Consider the following 15,092-nt stretch of genomic DNA (forward strand, 5'->3'; position numbering starts at 1 on the left):
TCACCATCTTTACTTCGCTCTCTCATGTTGCCATGTCCTCTTACGGGCTGTTAGTTCCTTAGTGCTTTTGTTATCGTACTATTTGCTCGTTGTGTCTCAAAACCCCTTACCTTGGGGAATTGAGTCGGTCACTCCTCGAGTACAATCACACCGGCCTTTCGTACAAGAATAGCAGATTCATATCACCCGTGAAAGCTTATTACATCCCGTTGTGTAAGCTTTTACTCCATTCCTCATATTTTCATATATAACGGTTAAGTTAAATTCGTCACCGAGTAGCAGTATAGATATATTGTAAATACAACATCAAGAACCAAACAACTCGAGACTTTCTGGAGACGAGATACACCTGATCATTTCTTTTCGCGTAATCTGTTTTGAATGTTGACACCACATGAGAAGAAACAAGGAAACAAATCTGTTTCAATTTGAATTAAAAGAAAGCTATCTATCGGTCTATCTGTTGATCTATGTATCAATTTATCGAACTGGTAAATCAAAACGCCCAATTCAACGTTAGCAATCTAGATGAAATCAGGGCATCAATGGGCGGCGACGGCTACTCCTGGTCGCTCGCCAATTGGGGTATTGACCGAGCTTTGGGATTGCATATTCTGGGCGATTGTGTCCCGGTACAGGTCATACATGGCTTTCGCCACCGTAAGGCGAGTTTCTCTCTGGATATCGTCTAGATCATGCCATCCCTCGTCTTTCTCCCTTTCTGCAATGAATTCCGCTTCTGTACGTATGGCTCTTTGGCCAATTGCGAGGTTGGACTTGTTCTGCACGGCGTTGGTGTTCGAGTTCAAAGCAGCGCCGGAGGAAACTGGATTCTGAGGTGCCTCATCTCCATCAAGGTTGATTGGGTTGGTTGACGACCCCTGTCTTGGACGCAATTGTGCAGTGGAAGGGGGAATTTCATATTGGCCCGCAGATACGAATTGAGTTGCAGGTGAACTGAGACGTCGTGTTTGCTCTCGCGGAAGTGATTGCCTCGCTGCTGACCCCAATGGGCAAGGGGAGGGAGACCGATCTTCAGAGCCTCTTCCAGTGTCACTCTGGAGCACACGTTGATAGCGTTCTTCTTGTTTGTCCCAGACCTCTTTGATCTTTGCATCTGCAGCGCGCTTGCCATTGCAGAAGCGAATGAAATCGGATCTGGGAATCCAAGAACAGGAATCTTGCATTTTGTCGGTATCCTCTGACTTCAGGTCCTTCCATTTAATCTTCAACCAAGTACAGGGATCAGACTTGTATTTTTTATTTGGATTCTTTCTTTCCTCCGAGGCAATCCCGTAGATCCCGACAACATTATTCTTGGTATACCGCCAGACTTTGCTCCTTGGACTAACTTTGATCCGGGAGATCCGCAGAGACGATTCAGACATGCTATTCATGAATGCATTGGTATATCCATGTCGGTATTTGAATTTGTATCTGGCTCCATGGCGAGGCCCGTACTGGAGAATGACAAAGCTTGATCCTCGCAGGGTTCCCCATCCATCTACGAGCGCGTCGCTTTCTTCCTCATCATTGGAGGGATCAAGGGTGGCTAGAAGCTCTGGCTCTTTGGGCACGATGGTACCTCGGGAACTGGGAGACAAATCATCTTGATTCTGTGGATTTCCGGTTGCAGGAGGGCGTTCATGACCACTAGAGCTTGACCCGGTTCCAGCATCATGCATCGGGGTGTCATCTCTCTCGATAGACTCCACCACTGAGCCGCTCGGTGGCGGCGAAGAGTTGGCTTGGTCAATCGGGCCACTGTCGCCAAGCTGACCACCATCGTGTGCGTCTGACGAGTTGTGTGTTGGGTGACGCCCTTGCGAAATAGACGCTTGTGCAGCTGCACTATCGATCTTTTGCGAAGAGATCAAATTATTGTTTGCTAGTTGCTCCATTTCAGGGAGGTGAGATTTATTGGCCTTGGGGGTAGAGTTTTTAGTAACTCCACCATTATTTGGTGCCATATTGAAAGGCCAACCGCGATGTTCTCTGCGAACAGCAAAACATTCAAGCGGTCGATAGCGGGTATTTATGCATTTTGAGTCATCAAGCGATGTCTAAATTAAAACGCGTGACCGGATTATTTGAGACTGAATTTTAAGGAAATGCGTGCACCTCAAGTTTATATGATTTTGCTCAACTTTCAATCAGAGCAACTGAGCATCAACTTAGCTACACTCTAGCTCGTTGAAATTTACCTCGGAATAAAGAGACAAGGGAATTCGTGGGAATATGAACTCCATAAGTTGCTGGCGGGTTCTGGAGCCTTGGCTTTGAGTATGATCACTTTTTTTGTGCGGAAATCCCTTGTGGATCTTTACCTTGGGAGAGATTTTTCCTCTCCAGCAAAATAACGAGTAAGGCCAGCTATTTCATGAGGAAGGATAAGAGACCAACTTGTAAGCAATAAAGCAGAAGAGCTCCTCAGAGTGATTTAATTGCGACGACTGTCGCTAGGCTTTTGACCAATGCATGCAAATGCGTTGACCTCCAGAACTCATTCAATGGGCCGGTCTCAATTTGAGAAATTTTATAGTGCCAAGAAGTCAGTTTCAAGCCCAAAATCTGTCTTGTATGCAATACACTGCTACACACGCGGGATCAAGACCATGCCCGACAATTTGTTCCATTTTTAAGATTTCCTGGGCAAGGATGGCGTCTGAGAGGGGCCTTTCTTCGATCCTCAGCCTATTGGGTACTCAAAGTAACTATATTTATAAAACATCTTTTGAAACTTAGTCGCAAGGATTTCTAGCATTCGGGCTCGCGTTAGTACAATTTACATGACGCAGGTGTGTGATCAATATTGTTTGGGAACCTGAACGGTAATATCGAACTCTCGAACTAAACAAAAAGCACGGATTAAGATCTCAATATGAAAACCAACACAAACACAACACCATTACCGACCCAGCAGTGGTACGTATGACCATGTCCTTTTCCGGTCTTAAATCTTGACATCACGTTGAGATTGCAGCTCGAAAACGCCTGATGTACTCATCTTCTTTTATAATCTCCTCCAACTTGTAGAATTTGTAGATCGCCAGAAGTGCTGAACAGATAGAAAGTGTCGCTCCAGTTACAGCAGTTGTGACAATTGCCATTACCGACCAGTCTCCACCTTGAGACGTACACACGTTGATGACAGTGGTCAGCAACCCGGCGGCAGCATTCAAGCATAGAGGCCTAGTTCGGTTTTAGTCTTGAGCCCGCGCTCTCCAAATCTGTCTCACGGCGTTGCTCACTTACACAAAGAGTTTATTGATCAGCCATAGGTAATTTCCCCTGAGCTTTGGGAAGTGCATCAGCCACATGAGAGCTCCAACGCCACTCACAAGAAGAAGGCACGCAATCCCGAGTAATGGAGGATTCTGGATGGTATGCAGCACGGTACGACCGGCTTTGTTGACTTGCAAAGCCTTTTCGACCTGGTTTGAAGTTTGCAGTGAATTGAACGTGCCGGGGATGACGAGATAACTGGCCAGCAGTGCCCAATTAGCCACACCGACCGTGATATTGAAGCTGATGTCCATTTCTGCCTCTTCCCTGAGCATTCTGACATAAGTGGTCTCAATAGGGTCGTCGATCTGGCTGGCTCTAGACAGCGCAGGCGTCACATTTTCAGCTGGGCGGAATGGAACAAGCGCAGACTTCATTGCAGGAAGGGCAATCCTTTCTGATCCCATTTTACCTGTCATACTTAGATGGTTGCCCACAGAGGTAATAGCCGAGGAATGTTAGGGACTATCACGAAGAGGCCACAAAGTAAGAAAGGGCTTTAGAATGCATTATATAGTCAGTAGTGCAAGGTTGCTACCATTCTAATATAGAGGAAGCCGCAGCTTTGTCTCGCGGTGAGTCTGACAGAAAGTGACATTTGTTGCAAACTTGATTCAAACGACCGCAACTTGCAGATACACACGAAGAAGAAACCTGGCGCCCAAATGTTTTCGCTTGACATCAAATTCTGAGACGAGAAAATACCACGCCAGTTCCAAGTTGAGGGCCCAGCGACACTTTGAAGCGCCTCTTGTCAATTTCAGACAAGTCCCCGAATATAAAGCCTCCAGCAGACCTCTTTCTTTTTAGATCTCCCACTCCATCTAATGGCTGCTTGGCTTGATCTCGTCAGCGAGAATGAAGTATGGAACTTGGTGGATACCAACCGCTTGGGAGAACTCGTGCAGGAATTACCCTATCCAAAATGTCAATATCCATCTCTGCTGTATTTTACCGGTAGTTCAAACCGCATGAAAGCTTTGCGGGCTCTGTTTCCATACAACAACATCACACGCAAAGGCCCCGCAGGCTTGATTCGTCTTCATCTCAGCACCAAGACCGCTCATACACAGAGCCCTATATTGTTTGCTGAAAGCAGTTTATGCCTGGAGCACAGCTTGGGCGACTCGAAATGGCTCAAGCACTCAACGACAAAGCATCGAAGCTTCTCTATAACGGGCGCAGAAGGGCTGTTGCCCCCTGCAAGGCTACAACAAGAAGTGAAGAGGGAACTTGTTTTACCATGGACCCAGATCCTGTGTTTGTTCCTCGATTCCGCCGCTGACATTCAGGCCGCAAGAAACTTACTCCAACAACCACGTCGACAGCTGACTATTGGCGACGAGGGTATTCCGGCTCCCACGCAGATAGTCATTGTCTTGACCAACGGCAAGCATACAACAAAAGCCTTCACACAAGAATACGCACAGCTCCAAAAGATGATCAAGACCGGGACAGTCACGATTCTCGATCTCAGTCCACGTAGCGGGCTTTCAGACAGCGTCGCTTTTGCACCACTGCAAAGCTTGATCCTCAAGCAACTAGGTATAGTCCAGGCCGAGCAACTATCAGCTTGTCGGCGGTTCTCAGCAATTCACCTCTGTGCTTTCTGGAACACCCATGTACAAAGCCACCAACGGCTCCTGGATGCACCGCCATTTGATCTTTTGGCAAGAGCCCGAAGTGACTATACGAGAAATGACACGATGGCCGATTGTCTTCGAAAGGTCACTCAACATAAAACATCCGTTAGCTGCTCAAAGGAGGACTTTGATGATCTTGTAGCTACGGCTTTCTTAATGGATGCCTACCCCCCTGGAATGCATGGTAAGTTCGAATTTTCTTTCTACTCGCACTTTCATGTCTCGACTTAAAAGCTGAATTTCTCAGGTTTCTCGCCCACCTTGGTGTTCGCCGCGCTTTATGAGAAATTATGTCTCGGCATCTGGGACGAAAGGTTCCAGAGCCATATTGCTGGCGTTTCATTCCGCTTCGTGCAATATTTCTGGCAGTTGAGTGCTGTGAGGACTTCAGCAGCCATTCGAAAGGAGACGTTGCATCGCTTGTATCGCCGGTGGGGTGGTCTTCGTTCCACCACTACTTGCTTGGTCTGTCTGTGTCGACCCCCGGAGCATATGCTTCCCTGCAAACATGCAATATGTGACACCTGCATCGTGATCTTCGGAAATCCAAGTTCGCTTGGGGAGTATCATTTCGAGGTCGCTCAATGCCCTATCTGCGACGAGAGGTCCAACGTCACTGTCCGCCAACTACCTCCAACTAAGCATCCGGTGATTCTCAGTTTAGATGGCGGTGGAGTGCGCGGTCTGATTCAACTAGGCCTTCTACAAGCTTTAGAAAGGCGCATTGGTGTTCCGATCGCATCTCTACCAGATCTGTGCACTGGAACTAGTGTAGGTACGTACGACCACTGGCCGAATGATTATGGTTGATAGACTAACAAAACTGGCGATTCAGGCGCACTATCCGCTATTGACATCATTCTCAATCGATCTTCAGTCACGCAATGTTTCAATGCATTCCCCGACCTTGCGCGAAATATTTTTCGTCCTTCCTCAAATAGCCCAGTTCCTCGCTGTATTCGGTGGCTTGCCTCGGCGTTCAACTTGATCACAGATGGTCTTTATGATTCCGATGGGCTGTCACAAATTTTCAAAGCAGCCGTTGGCCCATCTCGCCGCATGTTCGATGTTGCCACGGCTAGCCCTGCGGGTTGCCGGATCGCTATTGTGGCAAGTCGTACCTCCGATGGCAAAGCCTGCGTATTGGCCAACTACCGAAGAAAAAGCCCACGTTCCGCAAATACCGCCTATCAATTTTTGGCGCCACATGATGACCGGGAGGACCCTTTTCTATGGGAAGCGTAAGTCGACCGTCCGAGTGCACCCAATGTGAACAGTAGTAGCCGATTTTGCTAACGATTAGCTTTTGACAGAGCTATATGCAGTGTTGCAGCACCCTTGTGAGTTCAGACACCATGAGACATAATATCGCGCTGACACTCTCTAGTTACTTCCAAACCAAAACTCTGCCAGGCCTTGGTCTCTTGCAAGATGGTGGGGTCCGGGCGAACAATCCGGTAGCCATTGTTTTGCGAGAGTCGGGCATCATCTGGCCCATGGCGAAAAGGCACGACCTTCTCCTATCTGTCGGAACAGGATTCTCCACGTCTAGTCCCAGCGATTCAACTGGTTTTCTTGATCGCATTCGGGAGGGTGCTCTTCCCCAACTGTTTCGGGCCATGATGTCTTCTCCCTCTATGGATGGAAAGCAAGGGTTTTTGGAAGCTCTCAATTATCTTCCCCATTCGTCGACACCCGATATTTTCCGGCTGGACCAGGCCATCGATGGTACACTGCCAGCATTAGACGATACGTGCTCGCTGGAAGAAATGTCGAATATGGACTTTGCAGTGCCAGCTGAGCTTGTGAAGAGCATTCTTGCGTCGGCCATGTTTTTCTTTGAGTTAGATGAGTCTCCCGTCCAGGGCAATGCTTCCTTTTATTGTCAGGGATCTGTTCTTTGTTCACGACCGAACCCTACCGACATCCTGCAGCGAGTTCTTGTCGAGTTCCCCGGCGCCAGGTTTCGGTCTGGTCAGGACCACGATTTGGGAAGCATAGATCCAGTCGACATTTGCCAACTGTGTGGATATTTCAGAAAGCGCGTTGCATTTCGGGTCACCAGCCTTGAGGACAGAGTCTCAATTGAGATTGCCAATGATACTTTTCGTGAAAAGATTGGCGGCTTCCCCAAATCGACGCTAGAATTTCTCGATGAGCAGAAGGCTTACGCTCAGTTTGGACGTGCAGATCATCAAATCCTAGATTGGCCGCCACGGAGATCTTGTTACTGCTATCGTGGGTCAAAGCGACTAGTCCACTTCTTGGGGCCTAGTGTTGGGCAGAAAAGACGGCGGCTGTGAGCTGTGTGGATTTCTCATTTGGTGTTCTAGGAAGATAACAGTTAGAAGCAATATTCGATTTAGGCTAGACGGGAAATCCAGGAAACTCTGGCATCCAATAAGACGGGGCCCGTGCCCAGTCTCGTCTGCCGCTTTCCCCGCCCTTTTCTGCCTTTCTGGTTTACCCTGGCAATAAAACCAGTTGGGAACAATCAAAACAAATCAATATTATGCTTAGGCTGTCTGAGTCTAAACTCCAACATGCCGTGTCGGTACTTCTGCGCTATGCACACACGTGATGGCCGCCCTTGTTTGTAAAAATCTAGATATTGCGAGTAGGGCGTTGCAAAAGAAATCGTCATGAAGGTCACTCGGTGGCAAAGAACCATGCGCCGTCTCCAATATACCACCTATTAGAATGGCGGTGCAATTGGCGCCTAGAAACATCGTTGGGATTATCAACAGGCTGGCGTGGTGCTCTGCCGGTGCTGGTCTACGACTAAGAATTCGAGGTCCGCCAACGGTGGTGAGAATGTGAGGAAAGCCGTTGAGAAAGTACCCAAGAGCACCAATCGACTGCGTTCGCCCATAAAACAGACCTTTCGTTCTTAAAAAGCCTGCGAATCTCGAGCCCAACCTCGGTTTCAGTGACCTGAGACGTCAGTCTGCGATCAATATCCGATGAACCCTTTTCAAAAACAAATTCGCGGTCGCACCTCAAGCATCTACAGTCGATCCACCGACACGGCCAAAGATGCTATCCCTATGACTACCATATCAACTACCCTACAAATCAAGCCATCTCTTCCTGAGATAAATCTACTGGACCACCAAATCTCTATGGCTCGTGGATCTACTATGGCCTTGGAAACCACACGGCCGCGACTGAGAAAATGCAAAACACAACCCCAAATGTCGATTTTGGAGTTAAAGGCCGAACGAATGCAACAACATAGTCAGCAGGGGCTTGAGAACAATTTTTATTCCAAGTGTTTTGAGAGCTTCCACCAACTCGTCAGCGCCACAATGGACGCAACCCAAAGTCTTGCTCTGCAGTATCATTTCAACCCCGCAAAAAGCCCTTCTGGTGACCCGCGCCTGATTCGAGCTATTACTTTATGTCAGGATGAGGAATTGATGTACTGGCTGGTACTGAACATGTCCAATAGAATCAGGTGATTGATTGTAGGTGTTTAAAGATCGGTTGAACGATCTCAGGGGTCTATACAAATAAGCTTCGGCGTGTTACAACACCGTCCTTCCGAATCTGCCCGGAATACCGTACAAATACTAGTGGGAATTGGGTGATCGATGAATAAGCGTCCCAAAGGGTCCTAGTGGTATTTGACCACTCTCTCAGTTCGTCACACCCCCTCAGCGTTTGCACAATTCCCAACAACCTCTGCTAATCTAGCAGATTTCCAATATCCTCCATGCCCATCAATTGGATAAATTCTGTGTGCTTCTGGCGCGGCAGTAGCTTAGTGAGTCCGTCCGCAGCCATACTTTTCGTTTCGGTCCATCTGATGAGAATCCTGCCTGCTTGGACCTCCTGACGGAGCCAATGGTGGTGGATATCAACGTGACGTAGCTTTGTCCGCAGCTGAGGAGCTTCCTTGATGAGAAGCCGAATCGTCTGTTGGTTATCGCACCGGATAGCAAGTTCGTGCTTTGGATCAAAGCGAATAGCTTCAAAGAGACGTTTCCACATGCTCATGGTCCTCGCAGCCTCGGAGATCGCTAGCAGCTCCGCTTCGGTAGTACTAGTGGTCACCGTACGCTGTTTACCAGCCCTCCAGTCAACAGGTCCGCCAAAGATTGTGCAGAGATATCCCTCCGAGCTCTTCCGATCCGGGTTATCGGCGAACGAGGCATCACTAAAGAAAGTGACGGCTTCATCATCATCGGATCGGCGCGGCCGATAGGTGAGAGCGAGGAAACGTGTGTGGTATAAGTAGGATATCACGCGGTTGATCGCTTCGAGATGCTCCGGTCCCGGGTTCGTGAGGAACTGAGCTAACGTGGAGGTGGCTTTGGCTGCATCTGGCCGTGTGATGGTAGTAGCATACTGTGTGGAACCCACCTTCTCCTGGTACTCATGAATTTGTTCCTTTGTGGCCTGCCCAGCGTACGGCTTCAACGTAGCTGGTGCCTGGGGTGTATCAAAGCGACGATGGGTGGTCAGGTGATATCTGCTTGCCATAGAGGAGATGTATGAGTCCTGACAGAGCCAGAGGGCCATCTGCTGTCTGTCACGGACAATACGGATCCCTAGGAACCACGCAGCTTCGCCCATGTCTCTCAATTCCCATGTGCTGTTAAGTTTCTCTTTGATCTCAGCCGCGCGCTGGCGCTGAGATGGGTGATTGACGATGATTATATCGTCTACATAGAAGAATACGATGATGCCGTCCGATGCGAAGAGACAAAGATCTTCTTGAACGACTGTGAGACCTAGCTTAGTCAAGACCTTTGTGGCCTCACGTTGCCAGAGCCTTGGGGATTTCCGTAGGCCGTAGAGAGCTCTGAGGAGCTTCCAGCAATATCCAGACTGCCTAAACCCCTCGGGCATCTCCGTTATCACTGTTTCATCCAGTGTGCTGTTAAGGAAGGCGTTGACAGCATCAAATTGGTGTGTATCGAGGTCAAACGCAGCGACCAGAGCGAGAACGGCGCGGGCCGTACGGGCAGCGAGGGTAGCTGAATACTTTTCTTCCGTAGAAAGCTTCTGAAGATCTCCTCGGACACAGATTCTCGCCTTCAGCTTCACCAGATATCCATCACTATCGAACTTATAGTTAAAGACCCACTTTAGTGGGAGCACCTGCACGCTGCGGTCGTTCGGACGCTGTATGACCTCAAAAGTGCCCTTCCGTTCAATTGTTTTGACCTCGAGGCCAGCAGCTGCTAAGAAGCCTTCGTTGAATGGATGATTCATCATCTCTCGCCAATTCTGAGGCTCCGAAGGTAGCTCATCGCGGTGTGTTCTTGTATGTGAATGAGATCCATTGAGGCCGGTTGCAAAGGCAGCGAGTACCCCCTCTTCATTTTCCTCGTCGTCCGCTGAGAAGGCTAAATTGCTGATATCTCTAGATCTTCGCTTGCGTGAGCCCGACACGATGTTGCGAGACGAAACATCTCCCACTATATCCCTGGGCGCAGTACGAGTCTCTCGGGTAAGTGTGGCTGCCGAGAGCTCTCTCTGAAGCTGTTCAGCGAGTTGATCTTGAGAATCATGGTCTGGTGGTGCCGGGAAGGCTCCTGGGATTGATTCTGGTGCCGTGCGAGGATTTGAGGTCTGCACTGGCTGAACGGACGGCGTGGGCGACGGTGATATCATCTGCTGAGGCTCCGCTGGCTGCGAAGGGGCTATTTTCTCTTTGGAAGGCTTAGTCAAGCTCTGTGGCTCTGTTCCCTGTGAGTCCGCGATGTTTCCAACTGGTTGAGGTATATCCAGGCTTATTTCAGTGGTGCCCTGGTCAGTATCCTCGTCTCCAATAGCCCATGGCATGGTCTCCAATATATCGCGGACCGGCTCCTTCTCTAGCTCTCGAGCATTGAAGAACACGTTCTCATCAAAAACAACATCTCGCACTGATCGTACAGCTTCTCTGCGGGGAAACCACACCCTCCAGATGTTCGAGGCTTCATAGCCAACGAGATAGCCTATCTCGGCGCGTGGCTCCATCTTCGCGGCGTTCGGAATAGCCTGCTTCCGCACGTACGCTCGGCAACCGAAGATCCTCAAGTTTGCGAGGTTGACACGCTGTTGTGGCTGATTGAAGAATGCCTCTTGGTAAGGGACTATCCACCGGCCGTCTGGTAGCTTCGTGGGCGATCTGTTGATGATCCATACAGCAGCTCTAACAGCTTCAGGCCATAGATTCTTAGGGAGGCCTGCATCGGCTATTAGAGTACGAGCCACGGTGATTATCACCCCCCCCAGATCGCTCCGCGAAGCCGTTCTGTTCCGGGGTGCCCACTACACTATGCTCAATGATAAAGCCTTCATTTGACAAGAAATCTTCCACCGTACGCCCAGCAGAGCGTTCGTTATCATATCGGAAGGCACGTATCGGAAGATTCCACTGCTTCTTAGCTAGTGCGACGAACTGACTAACCGCATCTTGACAGCCGTTCTTCTTCTCATGGGTATAGGCCGCGTGGAGGCGTACGCCTTCGAGGTAGAAGTGTGTCATCCAGCGATCTCCGTTATACCCTGGGTCAATTTGAACGAGATCGAAGTGGATACGACCATACTTGCCGTACGGTGTGCCAGTTGTCCTTCGAGAGATTTGGCGTTTAGACTTTGTTAGCTGACAGACTTCGCATTTCTCGGGATTATCGTGATGATTATCTTCGCAGATTCTATCAATTTTGACCCCATCAACCATCTCCGGCAGCTTCTCAATCTTCTGGTCAAAGGCGTGGCCCAACCGACGATGCCAGCGCCTCGCTGAAGCTGCTGAGAGGTGAGGCTTCTCCGAATGCCGTACGGAAAACGCTGCTCGGTGGTTCGGGTTGTAGATGACTGTGTATAGGCCGTGATGTCTCTCTACCTTAAGAACAGCTTCATTGGCTTTGAATATCGCTCTTTCATCAGATTTAAAGCAGAAGCCCTTATCCTCAATCACAGAGAGTGAGATCAAGCTTGTATGGAAGCCGGGCGAGTACCACACGTTGTCTAGGGTGACAGACACCGTAGTGCCTGTACGAGGGTGTTTCCCGGTGATCCTGACCTGCCCATAGCCTATCATCGGTGTCACTGTTTGACCGGTCTTGACGGTGCTTTCTCGCGGCATGTATGTCAAGAACTGCTCGAGATCGTTGCAGATATGACAGGTGGCTCCGGTATCAAGAATCCAGCTATCTTTGAGTGGCTCATCGTCCACTTCTGACGCAGCGATAGATCGAGTATCGTTAGCGAAGAACGCTAGGGACTGGCCCTCTGGCGGTGCCGTACCAGCTAGGTGAGCTGATTCAGCCTTCTTCTGCTGTATTTTGGCGATCTTCTCTTGATCTTGAGGGCTCATCTGCTTGATAAACTCAGGAATCCGTTGAAGAGTACCCTCCCGTGGCTTCCAGCCCTCCGGTCGAAGTGATTCATTGAGGTAGAAGCACGTAGAGTACTGGTGCTGAGGATGAGCGTTACCGCACGGGCATTTCTTCCGGTAGGTCCTCTCCGCGGGCTTAGCCTCCGGTTCACCGTTTAACGAAGCCAGAGCTATCTTTGGCTGCTTCCGTCCCCCGGAGATCGCGAGATCACCCCGGCGGCTACGGTAGCTAGCTATAACCTCATGAAACGTGACAGATTTCTCCTGATCTGCGAGCTTTTCGCGCCAGGCTGTGCACCAAGTATCATCAACCGGTTGTATAGCGTCCAAGAAGTCTCGTATCGCGAAATGGTCTCCGTTAGAGCAGTCAGGTATACCCGCGATCTTGCCTTCTTCGAATAGGCTAACCCACTGGGTCAACCAGTGGTTAGTATCCCCTTGAGGCCTCTGCCTGATCATCTCTCTCCAAGCACGACGAAGTTGCTGCTGGCGATTCTGAGGCTTTGGTTTAAACGTTTCGGATAGCTTCATCAACTTCTTCCGCGGTGAATCCTCGCCCACGACGAGGTAGTGATGATCCGTGGCTAACGAACGGGTGATGAGGCTGTTTAATCGTGACATAGTCTTTAATAACCTCTGTCTGCGCTGATCGCGGCGATCGTACGCTTGAACAGTGAACGTGTATCTCTTGAGCTCCGCATCTTCTAGGTCCATGATATCTCTCTCCCGCTGGCGGTTATCCCGGGGTAACGAGGGCTCTTCCTGAGCCTCAGGCACCTGCAGAACTTCGTCATCCGCCTTCTCAGGATCAAGGTAATCCCACACATCTTCTGCAACAGCCGCTGATTTGATATGGCCTATCCAGACCCTCCACTGCGCTTCCGACTGAAGCTTCTGGTCAAGCGGGACTTGCATCAGATCTTCCCTCGTGATATCGGACATCTTCGCACAAGATATAGCTCAGATACTCAAAATCTCCTCATAAAACGTTTCCGAAGGCTGCTTGTCGGTCCGGATTTTCTGTGCACTGGACGCAAGAGCTCACAAGGGGTGGCTGGGCGTTCAGGGGTATCCGACCGTGTTGGGTGCTTCGGGGATTCGTTGACTGCGAGATACAGAGCAGGTAGGTGATATATCTCCTTTATACAGTCAGGCAGATCGGGCTCATAACTGTCAGGATGAGGAATTGATGTACTGGCTGGTACTGAACATGTCCAATAGAATCAGGTGATTGATTGTAGGTGTTTAAAGATCGGTTGAACGATCTCAGGGGTCTATACAAATAAGCTTCGGCGTGTTACAACACCGTCCTTCCGAATCTGCCCGGAATACCGTACAAATACTAGTGGGAATTGGGTGATCGATGAATAAGCGTCCCAAAGGGTCCTAGTGGTATTTGACCACTCTCTCAGTTCGTCACTTTATTAAGAGTGGCTCTTGATAAATCCCGAGCTGAGGAAACCAGTGCAGAGCAGGAGTGGAAGCAGCAGTGGAGGGTCTCTTCTGTTCGGCAGTCTTCACTTCGATGGCTTTGACACTTTGTTAGCTTTGTGTCTTTGACCTGTCAAGACCATTTAGGATAACTGGTTGAGCTGGATTTAAAACAAAGGCCGTGGGGTGACTTGAATACTAGACGAGGTTTGATCTGTGGCTTGAGGTTTTTTCGCAACAATTGAATAGCATATCAGAATCCGTGCTATGTATTTTTCATATTAGCCACAGCAGAGTGGCCGTGCATTTCACCATGCGCTTCGCGTTGTAGGGATAAGCCGACGAGCTTTAGGAGCTTTTGAACTCCGCGCGTAAGAACTGTTTCACTTTGGAGACAAAATCGTCTTCAATGCTCTGAAGCACTCTCTTGACCGCTTCCGGAAGCAAGATGATCCGCCGATCCAGATGCTGGGGGCGGCATTCACATAAAGGAATCTTTAGGAGAGCTTTTTGCTTTAGCTGGGCTGTCAGCTGGTCGAACTCTGACAGCGCTGTCTTCACGAACTCTTGAATGCGACAAAGACTTTTGGTCTCTTTGAAGCCAGCGATGCATTTCGAAAATTCAATGGCCCCGCGAAGCATCTTAAGGAGATTTTTCCGATCGTGTGGAATGCGGTGCACAGCTGCGTGGCGAATACTGGTAATCACGCGATGCCATCCTGTCAACGCGTTCAGAGTCAACTGAAAACATTCGTCCTTGACTTTGTTTCGATGGGGTTTCAAAAATCGAAAGAACTTGTGTAACTCTAAAGCTTCTGGGCACGTCCATCCGGCCGCGAGAGAGTCCGACAGAAGCCATTGCCGAAGGAAGCGGAAGGCATGATTTTCGAGTTGACGTTGTATGACCTGCAGGATATGGTGTTGAGCGCGAAACGAAAAGTAGTCAACCGAAAATCCGGGCGATGAGCTTATGATTTCCATCACTCCTATCCAATATGGTTAGCTAATACATATCCACTGCAGTTGTCAATACCTAGGTGTCCGACATACCCTCATTTAGCAAATCATTCTGGGCCATAGAGGTGATTGGAGCTGTGAATTTCAGCTCTTTGGTGTTGTCAAACAAAGTTGGAAGTCAGTGAAACGACATCGAGCCAGCGAGCTGACAAGATTTCCTACATATACACCGTTGTATGCATGTGAGGAATTTGTCGAATGAGCCAGTCGTAAAATTGAGGTGACTGTGTCAGTAGGTCGCATATCCTCATGTTTTTGGTGATAGCATCATATTGCTGCGGGCTCATCAATTTAAATTGTGACTTCACAGCGGTCGGTAGCTCTCTAATACCGGTAATACCATTTTATTTGTTTCTTTGGATTACCAAGGAGGGGCCGGA

General features: G+C 49.2%; 4 protein-coding genes across 4 annotated transcripts; 1 reads left to right on the plus strand and 3 right to left on the minus strand.

The window, feature by feature from the left end:
* Nucleotides 1-542: 542 nt before the first annotated feature.
* N7506_005325 (uncharacterized protein) lies at nt 543-1,970 on the minus strand (the record flags this gene model as incomplete). The annotated part of the gene is made up of 1 exon (XM_056954619.1): nt 543-1,970. One exon carries the CDS (start codon nt 1,968-1,970, stop codon nt 543-545), a length of 1,428 nt encoding a protein of 475 aa, XP_056813508.1.
* Nucleotides 1,971-2,966: 996 nt separating this feature from the next.
* Nucleotides 2,967-3,662, minus strand: N7506_005326 (uncharacterized protein; the record flags this gene model as incomplete). The annotated part of the gene is made up of 2 exons (XM_056954620.1): nt 2,967-3,192; nt 3,256-3,662. 2 exons carry the CDS (start codon nt 3,660-3,662, stop codon nt 2,967-2,969), a joined length of 633 nt encoding a protein of 210 aa, XP_056813509.1.
* A 450-nt stretch (nt 3,663-4,112) lies between these two features.
* N7506_005327 (RING finger protein) lies at nt 4,113-5,738 on the plus strand (the record flags this gene model as incomplete). The annotated part of the gene is made up of 2 exons (XM_056954621.1): nt 4,113-5,112; nt 5,176-5,738. 2 exons carry the CDS (start codon nt 4,113-4,115, stop codon nt 5,736-5,738), a joined length of 1,563 nt encoding a protein of 520 aa, XP_056813510.1.
* Nucleotides 5,739-12,190: 6,452 nt separating this feature from the next.
* On the minus strand, nt 12,191-13,206 carry N7506_005328 (uncharacterized protein; the record flags this gene model as incomplete). The annotated part of the gene is made up of 3 exons (XM_056954622.1): nt 12,191-12,204; nt 12,279-12,868; nt 12,929-13,206. The coding sequence occupies 3 exons, from the start codon at nt 13,204-13,206 to the stop codon at nt 12,191-12,193; spliced, it is 882 nt and encodes a 293-aa protein (XP_056813511.1).
* Between the last annotated feature and the right edge of the window lie 1,886 nt (nt 13,207-15,092).

This window comes from Penicillium brevicompactum, assembly GCF_028827555.1.
Source record: "Penicillium brevicompactum strain IBT 35665 chromosome Unknown utg000003l_segment0_segment0, whole genome shotgun sequence".
NCBI lineage: Eukaryota > Fungi > Ascomycota > Eurotiomycetes > Eurotiales > Aspergillaceae > Penicillium > Penicillium brevicompactum.